Genomic DNA, 13,338 nt, shown 5'->3' with positions numbered 1-13,338 from the left:
TGGATGGATGGACAGTCCATGTCTGGATAGCTCAGTAGGTTAGAGCGTGGTGCTGATAACGTCATGGTTGCCGGTTCGATCCCCACTTTCTAAAATACTTTCAAAAACCACTTTCAAAAATACCTTGTAGATAAAGAAATAATACGTACACTACTGCCTTTTGGCCCAGGGAGACCCATGCTACCTGGCTGGCCTCGAATTCCTATTGGACCTGCTGGGCCTGGTCGGCCATCTTCTCCTGAAGCTCCCTGCAAAAAAAAACCAACAACAAACCCAAGCATTTAATGCTGAAATATTAAACAAAATTGGTCCGATTTCTTCCCTTAAAGACTGCTACATGCACATTGCTTTCAGAACCACCACCTGCGGCTGACAACCTTTTTGCAATATCAGAATGACCCAACTGCAATATTATGCCCCCACCTGGAAGCAACCTTAGACTGAAAACTTTAGCCAGCATACGCCCTGTGTAAAATAATAATAATAATAATAATAATAATAATAATAATAATAATAATAATAATAATAATATATTTCTACCCCGCCCACCTGGCTGGGTTTCCCCAGCCACTCTGGTTGGCTTCCAACAAAAGATTAAAAACACATTAAAACATCAGTCATTAAAAGCTTCAGATGTCTTCTAAAAGTCTTTGACATCTGATGGGAGGGCGTTCCACAGGGCAGGCGCCACTACCGAGAAGGCCCTCTGCCTGGTTCCCTGTAACCTCACTTCTCACAGTGAGGGAACCATCAGAAGGCCCTCAGCACTGGACCTCAGTGTCTGGGCTGAATGATGGGAGTGGAAACGCTCCTTCAGGTAAACGCTCCTTCAGCTCCTCGGCTCCTTGGGCCGAGGCCGTTTAGGGCTTTAAAGGTCAGCACCAAGAGGAAGTCCAGAGCACAGGCAACCAAATCCCACCCCCTAGAGATGTCTAAATGTACTTACCAAGGGTCCAGATTTTCCTTCTGGGCCTGAAACACCTGGATTCCCTGTAAGACCCTATAAAAAGAAGATATTACAAAACAGTGTCCGCTTCAGCACTTGACTGCTAGATTCAGCTCCCAGTCACATATATTCATAAGGCATATTTAGACATTTTCATAATACAGGAGGCAACCGTTTCATGCAGGGGTTTCATTTCCAGCCCCCGTGTGTGCCCCCCCCATTGCGCTCTGCCTCGCCCTGCCCTTGTTCTGCCCCGTTCTATCCCTTTCTCCCTTTTTCTGGGTCCAAAAGGACCTTCACGCCGTCAATTGTGCATAATATACACATCATAATGTGTATTATCACATTATTTTAGCTATGGCTGTCACCATATTGAGCTATAAAAAAGACTAACATTTATAAAGGCCTCCACACAATTCCACAGACTGAAGAAATCTATACCTCTCTCTCTATATGATGTCCGGAATTCTCCCACTAAAACTTCTTTTACGTTACCAGCCAATGAAATGCCTAGCAGATTTTACCAGCAGAAAATAAAAATGATTTGGCCAAAAGAAAATGTTGGTGTGCCCTCTCAAATCAGTCTAAGCTTTAGACTTCCTGAACTGACCATTCACCTCTGTCCCTTGGAAATGAGACAAGCGAGTTCCCTTACCCTGGCACCTGGGAGGCCTGGTTCTCCTGTTCGACCGGGATCACCTTGACTTCCTTTAGGACCAGAAGCCCCTGCAGAACCACGTTCTCCTTGAGCGCCCTGCAAGGGAAAGCCAAGTCACGTTAGTCAATGGTGGACATAATTAAAGGGAGTGTGAGTGTGTGTACCACAGGATTTTATTTCTGAGAGGTATTTTACCATCAAGCCAACCCAAAATTCATTTAAAAATCACTTGTTTTCCTCAGAAATTCTATTGGCCAGTGAAAAAAGGCAGGCCAAAAGTATTTTGAAGCAAAAACAAATATGTGGGCAAATACCTATGCACTCTAACATGCGCTCTATTAACAACATAGGATTTCGTGCTAATGGAGATGCGCTGAGAAGGGACAAATAACTATACAGTTGTACCTTGGATCCTGAGCGCCTTGGTACTCTGACATTTTGGCTCCCGAATGCCACAAACCCGGAAGTGAGTGTTCCGGTTTGCGAACTTTCTTTGGAACCCGAACATCCGACGGAGCTTCTGATTGACTGTATGAGCTTCTTGCAGCCAATCAGAAGCAGTGCTTTGGTTTCTGAACGTTTTGGAAGTCAAACGGACTTCTGGATAAGATTCTGTTCGACTTCCAAGGTACGACTGTATATATGTCAAAGAAGTCTGCTTACTCTTAAAGGTCTGGCCCGGCACACTTCTCCCTGTTCCAGAGGTAGCGAACGTCCTGGGGGGGGGGGTGGCACAGCAATGTCACCCCCACTCAGGGATGACACCCGGAGTGGACCGTACCCACCGCATCCCCTTCCTCCGCCAGTGCCCTGTGATGTAGTGCAACTGTGGGGTTTCCCAGCCAGCAAGGAGCCAAATGGTCTTCCACGCTAGCCAGGAATTCGGATGCAAGCCTGCCTGCAAACTGGCCAATCATGGGCGGGCTAGGACACAGGCTCTTCCCGGGGGGGGGGGGGACCAACTGAGCCTACAGGTTTCACTTAGGTTCGCTCCTTGGATACATAAGTTGACCTGCCTCTTCCTCCGCAGAACATTCTTCGTTGGGTCTCCCACCCATCTTCCCTTATCTTTGGCAATTGGTACTGTGCTTGACCTCACTATAGACATTGTTGATCACCATATTTGGGGGCCGAATCGGAATTTTCCACCACACCAATTGGCCATGTTTGGTGGTTTTGCCTACCTCATAGCAACAGTCATAAGTTTGGCAGTTTAGGCATTGGGTAAGCCTTAGTCTCTGGGATGTGGGTGGCTCTGTGGGTTAAACCACAGAGCCTAGGACTTGTAGATCAGAAGGTCAGCGGTTCGAAATGCCGCGACGGGGTGAGCTCCTGTTGCTCGGTCCCTGCTCCTGCCAACCTAGCAGTTTGAAAGCATGTCAAAGTGCAAGTACCGGTAGATAAATAGGTACCGCTACAGTGGGAAGGTAAATGGTGTTTCCGTGAGCCACTCTGGTTCACTAGAAGCAGCTTAGTCATGCTGGCCACATGACCCGGAAGCTGTACGCCGGCTCCCTTGGCTAGTAAAGCGAGATGACCCCCGCAGCCCCAGAGTCGTCCCCGACTGGACCTATCGATCAGGGGTCCCTTTACCCTTTACCTTAAGCCATAGTCTTGGTCGGAGAGGAGGTTGTAACCTCTGCCTGACCCTCCTCAGCTCAGGGGTATCCCGTTAAAGGGATCCAGATGGTGGCTAGGCCATAGCACTCCTCAAGTCAGTGACCCCATAGGAGTTTTCCTATTCAATATATGTCATAGGACCTCCATGTCATTGGGTTGACCTCAAGAGGTATACTTCCAGTAAATATGCTGGATATCAACAGTTGTACCCAATGCCTATGCCAAACCTCTGACATCTGCAATCAATAAATTTGTGGCCTGGTTTGATCCAAACCATTGCTGTGTGTCATTTCTTTGGATATGGGACATCAGGTGGCTGCATTGGGGCATGTAATTCCACCATGATAATCCAGCATTTCTACTGAGCCTACCTCCCATTATTAAGTACCTTAATCTACTCACTTCACTTACTACTATGAACAGCCTTTCATGCCAACTTACCTTTGGTCCCGGCAAGCCATCAGAACCTGGAAAGCCACGATTTCCGGGAGGACCCTACAGAATCAAAGATGAGCCATTTATTTTTTAGAAATGGGTTAAATATATAGACATTGCTTGCAAACCTTTATTGCTGTAAACCGCTTTGAGATTTTTCTTAAAAATATAAAGCGGTATAGAAATGTAAAAAATAATAATAAAATAATAATATCAAAACTGCAGATTGCACAAAATGTAGAACACAGATCATTTGTAATTTGGCAATTGCAAAGGTCCATGACGATTGCTCCAAAAATTAATTACACTTTTTAAAAACACATTACATATTCATGGCCGTAGTCCTATCAGAGGACTGTTATTGTACATGATACAATTTTTCACCATGCCGATAATATTTCAATTGAATCATATTAATGCCAACAAAATATATAAATTCAGAAAGTCTACTAGAGCTTAAACCATGAAGCAAATATGCATGCCATACACATTTAAAAATAAAAAATAAAACAATTACATCACTTAGTATACCTGACTAAATAATAAAAAAAACTATTTCAAACTCATTCTTGCCCAATAAAAAAGGAACAGAACAAGACCTCTTTGGCCATTTCGGTAAAACATGTTTCAAAGAAAATGCCAGTTTTCTCAGGCTTATCTTTATCTATCTGGCACCATTTGAGAAAACTGAGAACTTTATCCCCAACTCTCTTCAAGAAAATAGGCAATAAAAAATTATTTGATTTGGTGTAGTCCTAAGTCTCCTTTATCTGCCTGTGCTTTTTTGTGGGAGACAGAATTGCTTTCCTGTTCTAAAACTGTGTTCCGTGTTTGCTGATAGACTAAGTGTTTCACTGTAGGAAACCAAGTGGCAGAAAGCTATGGACAGAAGATTTTTTAGTATAATCAACAGCAGAGCATATGCTACCGACAACCAAAGCAGGGGAGCAGGGCATGCCCCTAAGGGGGGGCGGGATGCAGAGGGAAACCACTGCACCCCTGGGGTCACACTTGACCCAGGAGTGGAGCTGCAACCAGGCATGCTCACGCAAAACTGCCCAACCAAGGTAAGAGCGGTGAATTTGCCACCAACTCTCAGGCTTGACCCAGGGTTGGAGCTGCGTGGTATCATCCCCCCCAAAAAGTGGCGCTTGGGATGGTCCACCCTCCCAACCCCTAGCTACCCCCTAAAAGTCAGATAGTTGTTTGTTTCCTTGACATCTGATGGGAGGGCATTCCACAGGGCAGGCGCCACTACCGAGAAGGCCCTCTGCCTGGTTCCCTGTAACCTCACTTCTCACAGTGAGGGAACCACCAGAAGGCCCTCAGAGCTGGACCTCAGTGTCCGTGCAGAATGATGGGGGTGGAGATGCTCCTTCAGGTATACAGGACCAAGGCCGTTTAGGGCTTTCAAGGTCAGCACCAACACTTTGAACTGTGCTTGGAAACGTACTGGGAGCCAATGTAGGTCTTTCAAGACCGGTGTTATATGGTCCCGGTGGCCACTCCCAGTCACCAGCCTAGCTGCCGCTTTCTGGATTATTTGTAGTTTCCAGGTCACCTTCAAAGGTAGCCCCATGTAGAGCGCATTGTGGTAATCCAAGCAGGAGATAACTGGAGCATGCACCACTCTAACAAGACAATCCGTGGGCAGGTAGGGTCTCAGCCTGCGTACCAGATGGAGCTGGTAGACAGCTGCCCTGGACACAACTGACCTGCGCCTCCATGGGCATCTATTAGTCCAAAATGACTTCCAGCCTGTGCACCTGGTCTTTCAGGGGCACACTTACCCCATTTAGGACCAGGGAGTCCCCCCACACCCTCCCTCCCCCTGTCCCCCCCAAAACAGTACTTCTGTCTTGTCAGGATTCAACCTCAATCTGTTAGCCACCATCCATCCTCCGGCCGCATCCAGACACAGGACATTCAAATTGTCAGTTACTGCAATTTTACCACAGTAGTTTATAAAATGTGGATTTTATGCCTCTGGAACAAAAAGAAACCTTCCTGGAGCTTTCTTTGGAACAGAACCTAGGCAAAACCACTTAGGCCTTTCCCCCCCTCCTCCTTACCCTTTCTCCCAAAGGTCCAGGAGGGCCAACTGACCCTGGGTCACCACGAGGACCTCTTTTCCCTTCTTCACCCACGGGGCCAATTGGACCCTGAGGGCCGTGTGGACCCTAGAGGAGACGAAAAATCCATTATTTAGAGGCATGCAAGTACCCATGATTCATTCCTATAATCAGGCACACAAAGACATTCATTTCCAACACGACAGATAGCCATGGCTATGTGTTTAAAATGCTGTGTTTCCTTTTCCATTTCAGCAGCAGAAGCTAATGTTCCATGAAGAAGGATGCCTGAATGGACTGCATTTCTATAATAATCCCTTACGGTTGTTTCCTTGCTTGCATAAATTCTAATGTTTCGGCAATTCTGGAACACAGGCCAAACAGCATTAGAGGGAATTAATTCTATAATTACTCATAATTCTATCGTTACGAATTGTGTGATATATTCATGAACCTTCCATTCAGAACAAAATTGTGTTTCTGTATACACAAGCTAAATGAATAATGTGCATTTTCAAAACTCAGCTGTAAACACTGGAAGCAAATTCCTAAACAACACAACAATCAGAACGATTCCACCTACGTTGGTTTGGAGGTTAACTTTGATAGTAAAGCAGTGATTCAGAGAATCTACATGCAACTGGCAATGAATAGATTGTTGGGATTAGACCAGTCAGACAGGAGTTCAAATCCCTAATCACAATGACCACAAAGATCTCAGGTAGTCTTGGTCAAGCCACTATCAACCAGTCACAGGTAGGTAGCCGTGTTGGTCAAACCGACTTCACAAGAGATAATAACTTAGGTTGAACCCCCCCATATATGCTGTTCTCAGTTCCTTGGAAGAAGAGGAGGATACAAATGTGGTTGGTTAGGTAGGTAGGTAAGTAGGTAGGTAGGTATTTGGGATATATATTTTTTTTAAAGTACAGTGGTACCTCGGTTTACGAACACCTCGGGTTACGAACTTTCGGTTTACGAACCATCGAAACCCGGAAGTAAGTAACCCGAGGTTTCCGAGGCCTATGGAGGCCTCCACGGAGGCATCGGAGCGTCCGCGACTGGGACGCAGCCACAGAAGCGCTCCGATGCCTTCACGGAGGCTAACTGTGTGGAAAGGAGCCCTGCGGCTGCGGCCGCGTCTCTTTCAAAGCGGGTGGGGGGGTCCCTTTGGAAGCGCTTACCTTGCGCATAGAAAACAGCGGTGAGAGGCTTGGCTGCGCGGCGGTGGCGCTCGCAGCTCTCCTTCCCTCTCTACGTGGTGCCAGCCGGGCGACCTTTCTCCTCCTCAGAGCAGCCACCACCACCACCAGGCGCCAGGACTGGCTGGGGTGGCTCGCGGTGCGCCTGGCTGTGCTTGGAGCGGCGGCGGCGGTAGCAGCGGCGGCTTCTCTCAAGCCCGAGCCTCTCCACTCTGCAGGGGCGCAACGGTGAAGGCCCGGCCTCGCTTCTCTTGACCCCTCCGCGAGGCCGGGCCTTCACCGTCGCGCTCCTGCGACGTCTCTCCACCTTCGCCGTCGCGCTAATGTGAAGAGGCGACGCAGGAGCGCGACGGTGAAGGTCCGCTTCTCTTGAGCCCTCCGCGAGGCTGGCTCAAGAGAAGCGGACCTTCGCCGTCGCGCTCCTGCGATGCCTCTCCACATTAGCGCGACGGCGAAGGTGGAGAGACGTCGCAGGAGCGCGACGCTGAAGGCCCGCTTCTCTTGAGCCCTCCGCGAGGCCGGCTCAAGAGAAGCGGACTTTCGCCGTTGTGCTCCTGCGACGCCTCTCCACATTAGCGCGACGGCGAAGGTGGAGAGACGTCGCAGGAGCGCGACGCTGAAGGCCCGCTTCTCTTGAGCCCTCCGCGAGGCCGGCTCAAGAGAAGCGGACTTTCGCCGTTGTGCTCCTGCGACGCCTCTCCACATTAGCGCGACGGCGAAGGTGGAGAGACGTCGCAGGAGCGCGACGCTGAAGGCCCGCTTCTCTTGAGCCCTCCGCGAGGCCGGCTCAAGAGAAGCGGACCTTCGCCGTTGTGCTCCTGCGACGCCTCTCCACATTAGCGCGACGGCGAAGGTGGAGAGACGTCGCAGGAGCGCGACGCTGAAGGCCCGCTTCTCTTGAGCCCTCCGCGAGGCCGGCTCAAGAGAAGCGGACTTTCGCCGTTGTGCTCCTGCGACGCCTCTCCACATTAGCGCGACGGCGAAGGTGGAGAGACGTCGCAGGAGCGCGACGCTGAAGGCCCGCTTCTCTTGAGCCCTCCGCGAGGCCGGCTCAAGAGAAGCGGACTTTCGCCGTCGCGCTCCTGCGACGCCTCTCCACATTAGCGCGACGGCGAAGGTGGAGAGACGTCGCAGGAGCGCGACGCTGAAGGCCCGCTTCTCTTGAGCCCTCCGCGAGGCCGGCTCAAGAGAAGCGGACCTTCGCCGTCGCGCTCCTGCGATGCCTCTCCACATTAGCGCGACGGCGAAGGTGGAGAGACGTCGCAGGAGCGCGACGCTGAAGGCCCGCTTCTCTTGAGCCCTCCGTGAGGCCGGCTCAAGAGAAGCGGACCTTCGCCGTCGCGCTCCTGCGATGCCTCTCCACATTAGCGCGACGGCGAAGGTGGAGAGACGTCGCAGGAGCGCGACGCTGAAGGCCCGCTTCTCTTGAGCCCTCCGCGAGGCCGGCTCAAGAGAAGCGGACCTTCGCCGTCGCGCTCCTGCGACGCCTCTCCACATTAGCGCGACGGCGAAGGTGGAGAGACGTCGCAGGAGCGCGATGGTGAAGGCCCGGCCTCGCGGAGGGGTCAAGAGAAGCGAGGCCGGGCCTACACCGTTGCGCCCCTGCAGAGTGGAGAGGCTCGGGCTTGAGAGAAGCCGCCGCTGCTGCCGCCGCCGCCACTCCAACCAGAGCCAGGCGCACCGCGAGCCACCCCAGCCAGTCCTGGCGCCTGGTGGTGGTGGTGGCTGCTCTGAGGAGGAGAAAGGTCGCCCGGCTGGCACCACGTAGAGAGGGAAGGAGAGCTGCGAGCGCCACCGCCGCGCAGCCAAGCCTCTCACCGCTGTTTTCTATGCGCAAGGTAAGCGCTTCCAAAGGGACCCCCCCACCCGCTTTGAAAGAGACGCAGTTAGCCTCTGTGAAGGCATCGGAGCGCTTCTGTGGCTGCGTCCCAGTCGCGGACGCTCCGATGCCTCCGTGGAGGCCTCCATAGGCCTCGGAAACCTCTTGGCAGACAGTGAAATTCATGTTAAATTGAAGCTTTAGGGGGTGTTTTTCATCGTCTGGAACGGATTAATCCACTTTCCATTATTTTTAATGGGAATGTTTGCTTCGGTTTATGAACACTTCGGTTTATGAACAGACTTCTGGAACCAATTGTGTTCATAAACCGAGGTACCACTGTACACTGTCCTAAGTGTCACCATTGCCTCCATCTTGGACAATAATCATCCAACACATCTGACACGAACACTAGTCAAAATCAGGGGCCCCGCAAATGCTACTGCTGATCATTTTTCATTTGCTCAAATGCAGCTGCAACACGTGGCTAATGAATATAGTAAATGTGTTACTATTAGTAGTAGAATGTCACCCAAAATTTACAGTTCATCAACTTCAAAATAACATACATATATGTGTGTGTGTGTGTGTGTGTGTGTGTGTGTGTGTGTGTGTTATTTTGAAGTTGATGAAGTGTATGTATGTATATATATATATATATATATGTATATGTATATGTATATGTATATATATATATATATATATATATATATATATATATATATATATCAGTCCATAACCAAGAAGTAGTCGCAATGAAGCTCTGGTTAGTGATCTCTGATCCACAGTACCAGTATTACATTTACCTGTAAGGATATTCTATCTAAAACTATTGGCTGACGAAGATTCATCTTTGAAACAGTTGATTCAATCCGGTTAATATACTGTCTTGGACATTATCCACTGAAAGGCGCCGTTGTGTTCCCAGCCAGCAATTCATTTCATTGACTACTTCTTGGTTATGGGGACACACACACACATACACACAATATATATATATATATATATATATATATATATATATATATATATATATAATTTTGAAGTTGATGAATTGTAAATTTTGGATAACATTCTACTAATAATAACAACACATTTACTATATTCATTAGCCACATGTTGCAGCTGTATTTGAGCAGATTATTCTGTATTGCAACACAGGGTTTTGTTTTGATCATTTTTCATTGACCAGCAGAAACAGCTGGGGCCAGTGCATGCCATCTTGGGCACCCCAAAGCTGTATCTAAGGCACTCTGTTACCAAATGAACACAATGCATTTTACCTAACTATATTTTTGTAATTGTAAATAAAATTAAGTAGAGTTAGATTTGTTTTTTATTTGTTTGTTTGTTTTTTATTAAAGGTTTTCTTGATTTACAGAAATATATGCAATGTCTCTCATAACATTTTTACAAATCGGTTTCATTTGTTGAGACATTGGGAAGAAAGAGGGGGATAGAAGTAGATGGGGAGATGGGGGGGTCAGGTGACAGTGTTTCTATTTTACTAAATATACGTTGGGGGGGTTGTCAGCGTCGCTTTGCAGGTTCTCTGTTGTTCGCTTGTGTTCCTTTGGTGGTGAGAGAGATTGGGGTCGGCCTAGGGTATGGTTGTGCATTTGTGGTTGGCTGTAGCGGTTTTTGTTTCGTGTGTGAGTGGGGTGGGTGGGTGTTTTGAATCAGGTTAGCCATATTGATTTGTATGCTGTTGGTGGATTTTTGTCATTGTCCTGTTGGGCTGTGCATGTGATAAAGGGGAACCATACCGGGGTGAAGTCGTCTTCTTCTATTTGTCCCCATGTCAGTTAGATTTGTTTATGAGTGGATGCTGCATGCAAGTGATACTGTGCAGGCTATACTTACCACGGGTATATTAACTATAACCAATCAGCATGCTTTTGAAACCTGTGCATGTTTATTCAGAAGTAATTTGATGTGGTGTGCTCCCAGGTCACAGCCACGTCTGATCTTTTATAGTCAAGGTCATCTGCAGCCCTTGTTGACAGACGCCGTGTCAGAACTATGCAATGCATCAGCAAATTCCAGTAATTAGAAAAATGTTTGGATTTACTTCTATTGTGAGGCATTTCTTCTCTCTCTCTCTCTCTCTCTCTCTGTGTGTGTGTGTGTGTGTGTGTGTGTGTGTGTGAGAGAGAGAGAGAGAGAGAGAGAGAGAGAGAGAGAGAGAGAGAGAACATATATAAAATGGGAAAAGCACAAGTTGCTCATGCATTTCCAGTTAATGACTCTATTGTTCTTAATGGTTTGGAATTGTATGTTATATTTGCAGCTATTTTTTCCTGCAGTACATGCACTTAAATTATGAGGTGTGTTTTTAAATCTTGGAATCATCCACTTAAGCAGAGTAGGATTCCTTGAAGCCAAAAATTTTTCCAAGGTCAAGGTTAATATTGTTTCTTTAAAGCCAACAGGTGCAAACAGACTGTGCAATCAAGTCTGCAGAATGTTAGAGAGGGAAATGTGTTCTTTTGAAAGAGGAAAATCTAAGGATAGCTCCTAGATTATATGTTTGGAAGACTTACCGGTTCACCTTTAGGGCCTGCTTCTCCTTTGAAACCGGGCACACCAGGATCTCCCTAAAAGTAAATATCTGCCATTAAAACAGTAATCAGTGCCACTGGCTTTGTCAAGCACGATAGGGATAACACTGACTGATGATAACATTTAATGTTAGAAAACATCGCGTTAGATTTCTTTCTTTTTTAAGGAAAGTAATTCAAATAAAATCACAATGGTTTTTGTGAATTATTGGTAATTGGTGGGGTTCTACTATAGTCCTGTCAACAGAAGTGTTGTACATTGACTTCCAGTTGTGTATCAGAGATTTCCCCCTCTCCTCGCCATGTGTTCCCATCCAAAATTGGCTCGGGGGTGAGGAGAACCCCCAGAACAACCCACGTGAGGAGAAGAGGAATTGTTTCTTCTGGCAAGCCAAAATTCTTGCACTGACTAAATGATCACCTTGGCACATCACTGAACTCCTCCAAATATCTGCTGATCTACTCTATATAACCTGTTCTCAATGCCACACTAGAGGTGACACTGTGGCTGAGACACAACTGTAGCATAGCTGTCAAGTTCTCCCTTTTTTTAAGGGAAATTCCCTTATGCTGAATAGGCTTCCTCGCGAGAAAAGGGAAAACTTGACAGCTATGAACTGTAGTCAGTTTTATCTTGTGTCTAATATTTTTCAGTTTAGGGCCAGTATATAAATTCAGGCGCATGTGCTATTTAACACCTGCACAAGTTTATCTCAGTCATTCCATTGGGTAGACAAGTTGCTGTTTTGTCAAATATCTGGACACTTGTATGAAATGTCTTTTGCGAAAAGGAGGAGCCAGCAAAAAAATGGGGAATTGTCAAGAGCCACCTAGACTGGAGCCAGCAGCCTGTCTGCTGGGATACCATGAGGGTCGGTGGTTTGAACCCCACGTTGGGCAAAAAGGTTCCTGCCATTCCAGGAGCCCTTCCAATGCTACAATTCTACGGCTCTGTGTGCAGCTGCCTCCATGTGGTGAATGACAGAACTCCATTCTGGACAGTAAAGCGTTCATGGGTTCTGGGATTGCTCTCCCAACCAGGCTGGTCAATGGTTCCTCTTGCATAGTAGGAGCTGTGAGAGATTTCCTGGTGAGAAGCAATGGTCTCCCTGGCCCTGGTATGTTTTGATGCATTGCTCTGTTCAAACGCTTGGCTTTGTTCCTCAGCTTTGACACTCAGCTCCGAGTCCCTAGCACCACTTCTGGTTCCAGGTTCCGGCTCAGCCCTGGTAGGAGTATGCCTAAGAATGATTGAAACCAACCTATCTCACTTGAATTGCCTCTCCATTTCATCGGTACTCAGTGATCATAGGCATTATATGCTGGCACTAGCAACACCAGCATCCTCTAGACTACTGCACCATTTCCAATGTGATGGGAACATCATTACCATTTGCCCTCTGATGCCAGGGGGACCTGTGCTCCCTTGTGGTCCTGTAGAACCAAGAGGTCCCGGTGAGCCAGGTGGACCTGAAGTGCCTGGAGAGCCCTAGAAGACATATAAATATGGTTGACAGCATATACATAAAGAAAGACATGCCATTATCATCATTCCTTATCATCATCATCATCATCATCATCATCATCATATCACCATCTGGTTTTTGCTTGGTGCCTAAAGATATGGATTGAAGGCGCCAGACTAAACTCCCTGGGGAGAGCATTCCAGAAACAGGGAGCCACTGCAGACAGGGCCCATTCTCATGTTGCCACCCTCCAGATGTCTCATGGAGGAGGCACATGAAGATGATGATCTCAGGGTCCGGGTAGGTTCATATGGAGAGAGGTGGTCCTTGAGCTACTGAAGCTCTGAGCCATTTAAGGCTTTCTAGGTCAAAAGGGACGCGCGAGGCGCTGTGGGTTAAACCACGGCTTGCCGATCAGAAGGTCGGCGGTTCGAATCCCTGCGACAGGGTGAGATCCCATTGCTCGGTCCCAGCTCCTGCCGACCAAGCAGTTCGAAAGCACCTCAAAGTGCACGTAGATAAATAGGGACCACTACAGTGGGAAGGTAAACGGCGTTTC

At 47.8% G+C, this 13,338-nt stretch overlaps 1 protein-coding gene across 1 annotated transcript in view; it reads right to left on the bottom strand.

Annotated features, from left to right (window-relative positions):
- COL5A2 (collagen type V alpha 2 chain) overlaps positions 1-13,338 on the bottom strand; it is a 161,711-nt gene that overhangs the window by 32,435 nt on the left and 115,938 nt on the right. The window contains exons 21-27 of the mRNA XM_035135854.3: positions 12,704-12,802; positions 11,296-11,349; positions 5,732-5,839; positions 3,666-3,719; positions 1,602-1,700; positions 947-1,000; positions 150-248 (exon numbers count right to left, since the gene is read on the bottom strand). Coding sequence (XP_034991745.1) covers positions 150-248; positions 947-1,000; positions 1,602-1,700; positions 3,666-3,719; positions 5,732-5,839; positions 11,296-11,349; positions 12,704-12,802 — 567 coding nt within the window. The remainder of the gene's footprint in view (positions 1-149; positions 249-946; positions 1,001-1,601; positions 1,701-3,665; positions 3,720-5,731; positions 5,840-11,295; positions 11,350-12,703; positions 12,803-13,338) is intronic.

This window comes from Zootoca vivipara, chromosome 1 (genome assembly GCF_965207765.1).
Source record: "Zootoca vivipara chromosome 1, rZooViv2.hap1.1, whole genome shotgun sequence".
Classification (NCBI taxonomy): Eukaryota; Metazoa; Chordata; class Lepidosauria; order Squamata; family Lacertidae; genus Zootoca; species Zootoca vivipara.
The sequence above is the reverse complement of the archived record's forward strand: the minus strand, read 5'-3'. Positions and strand labels throughout refer to the sequence as shown.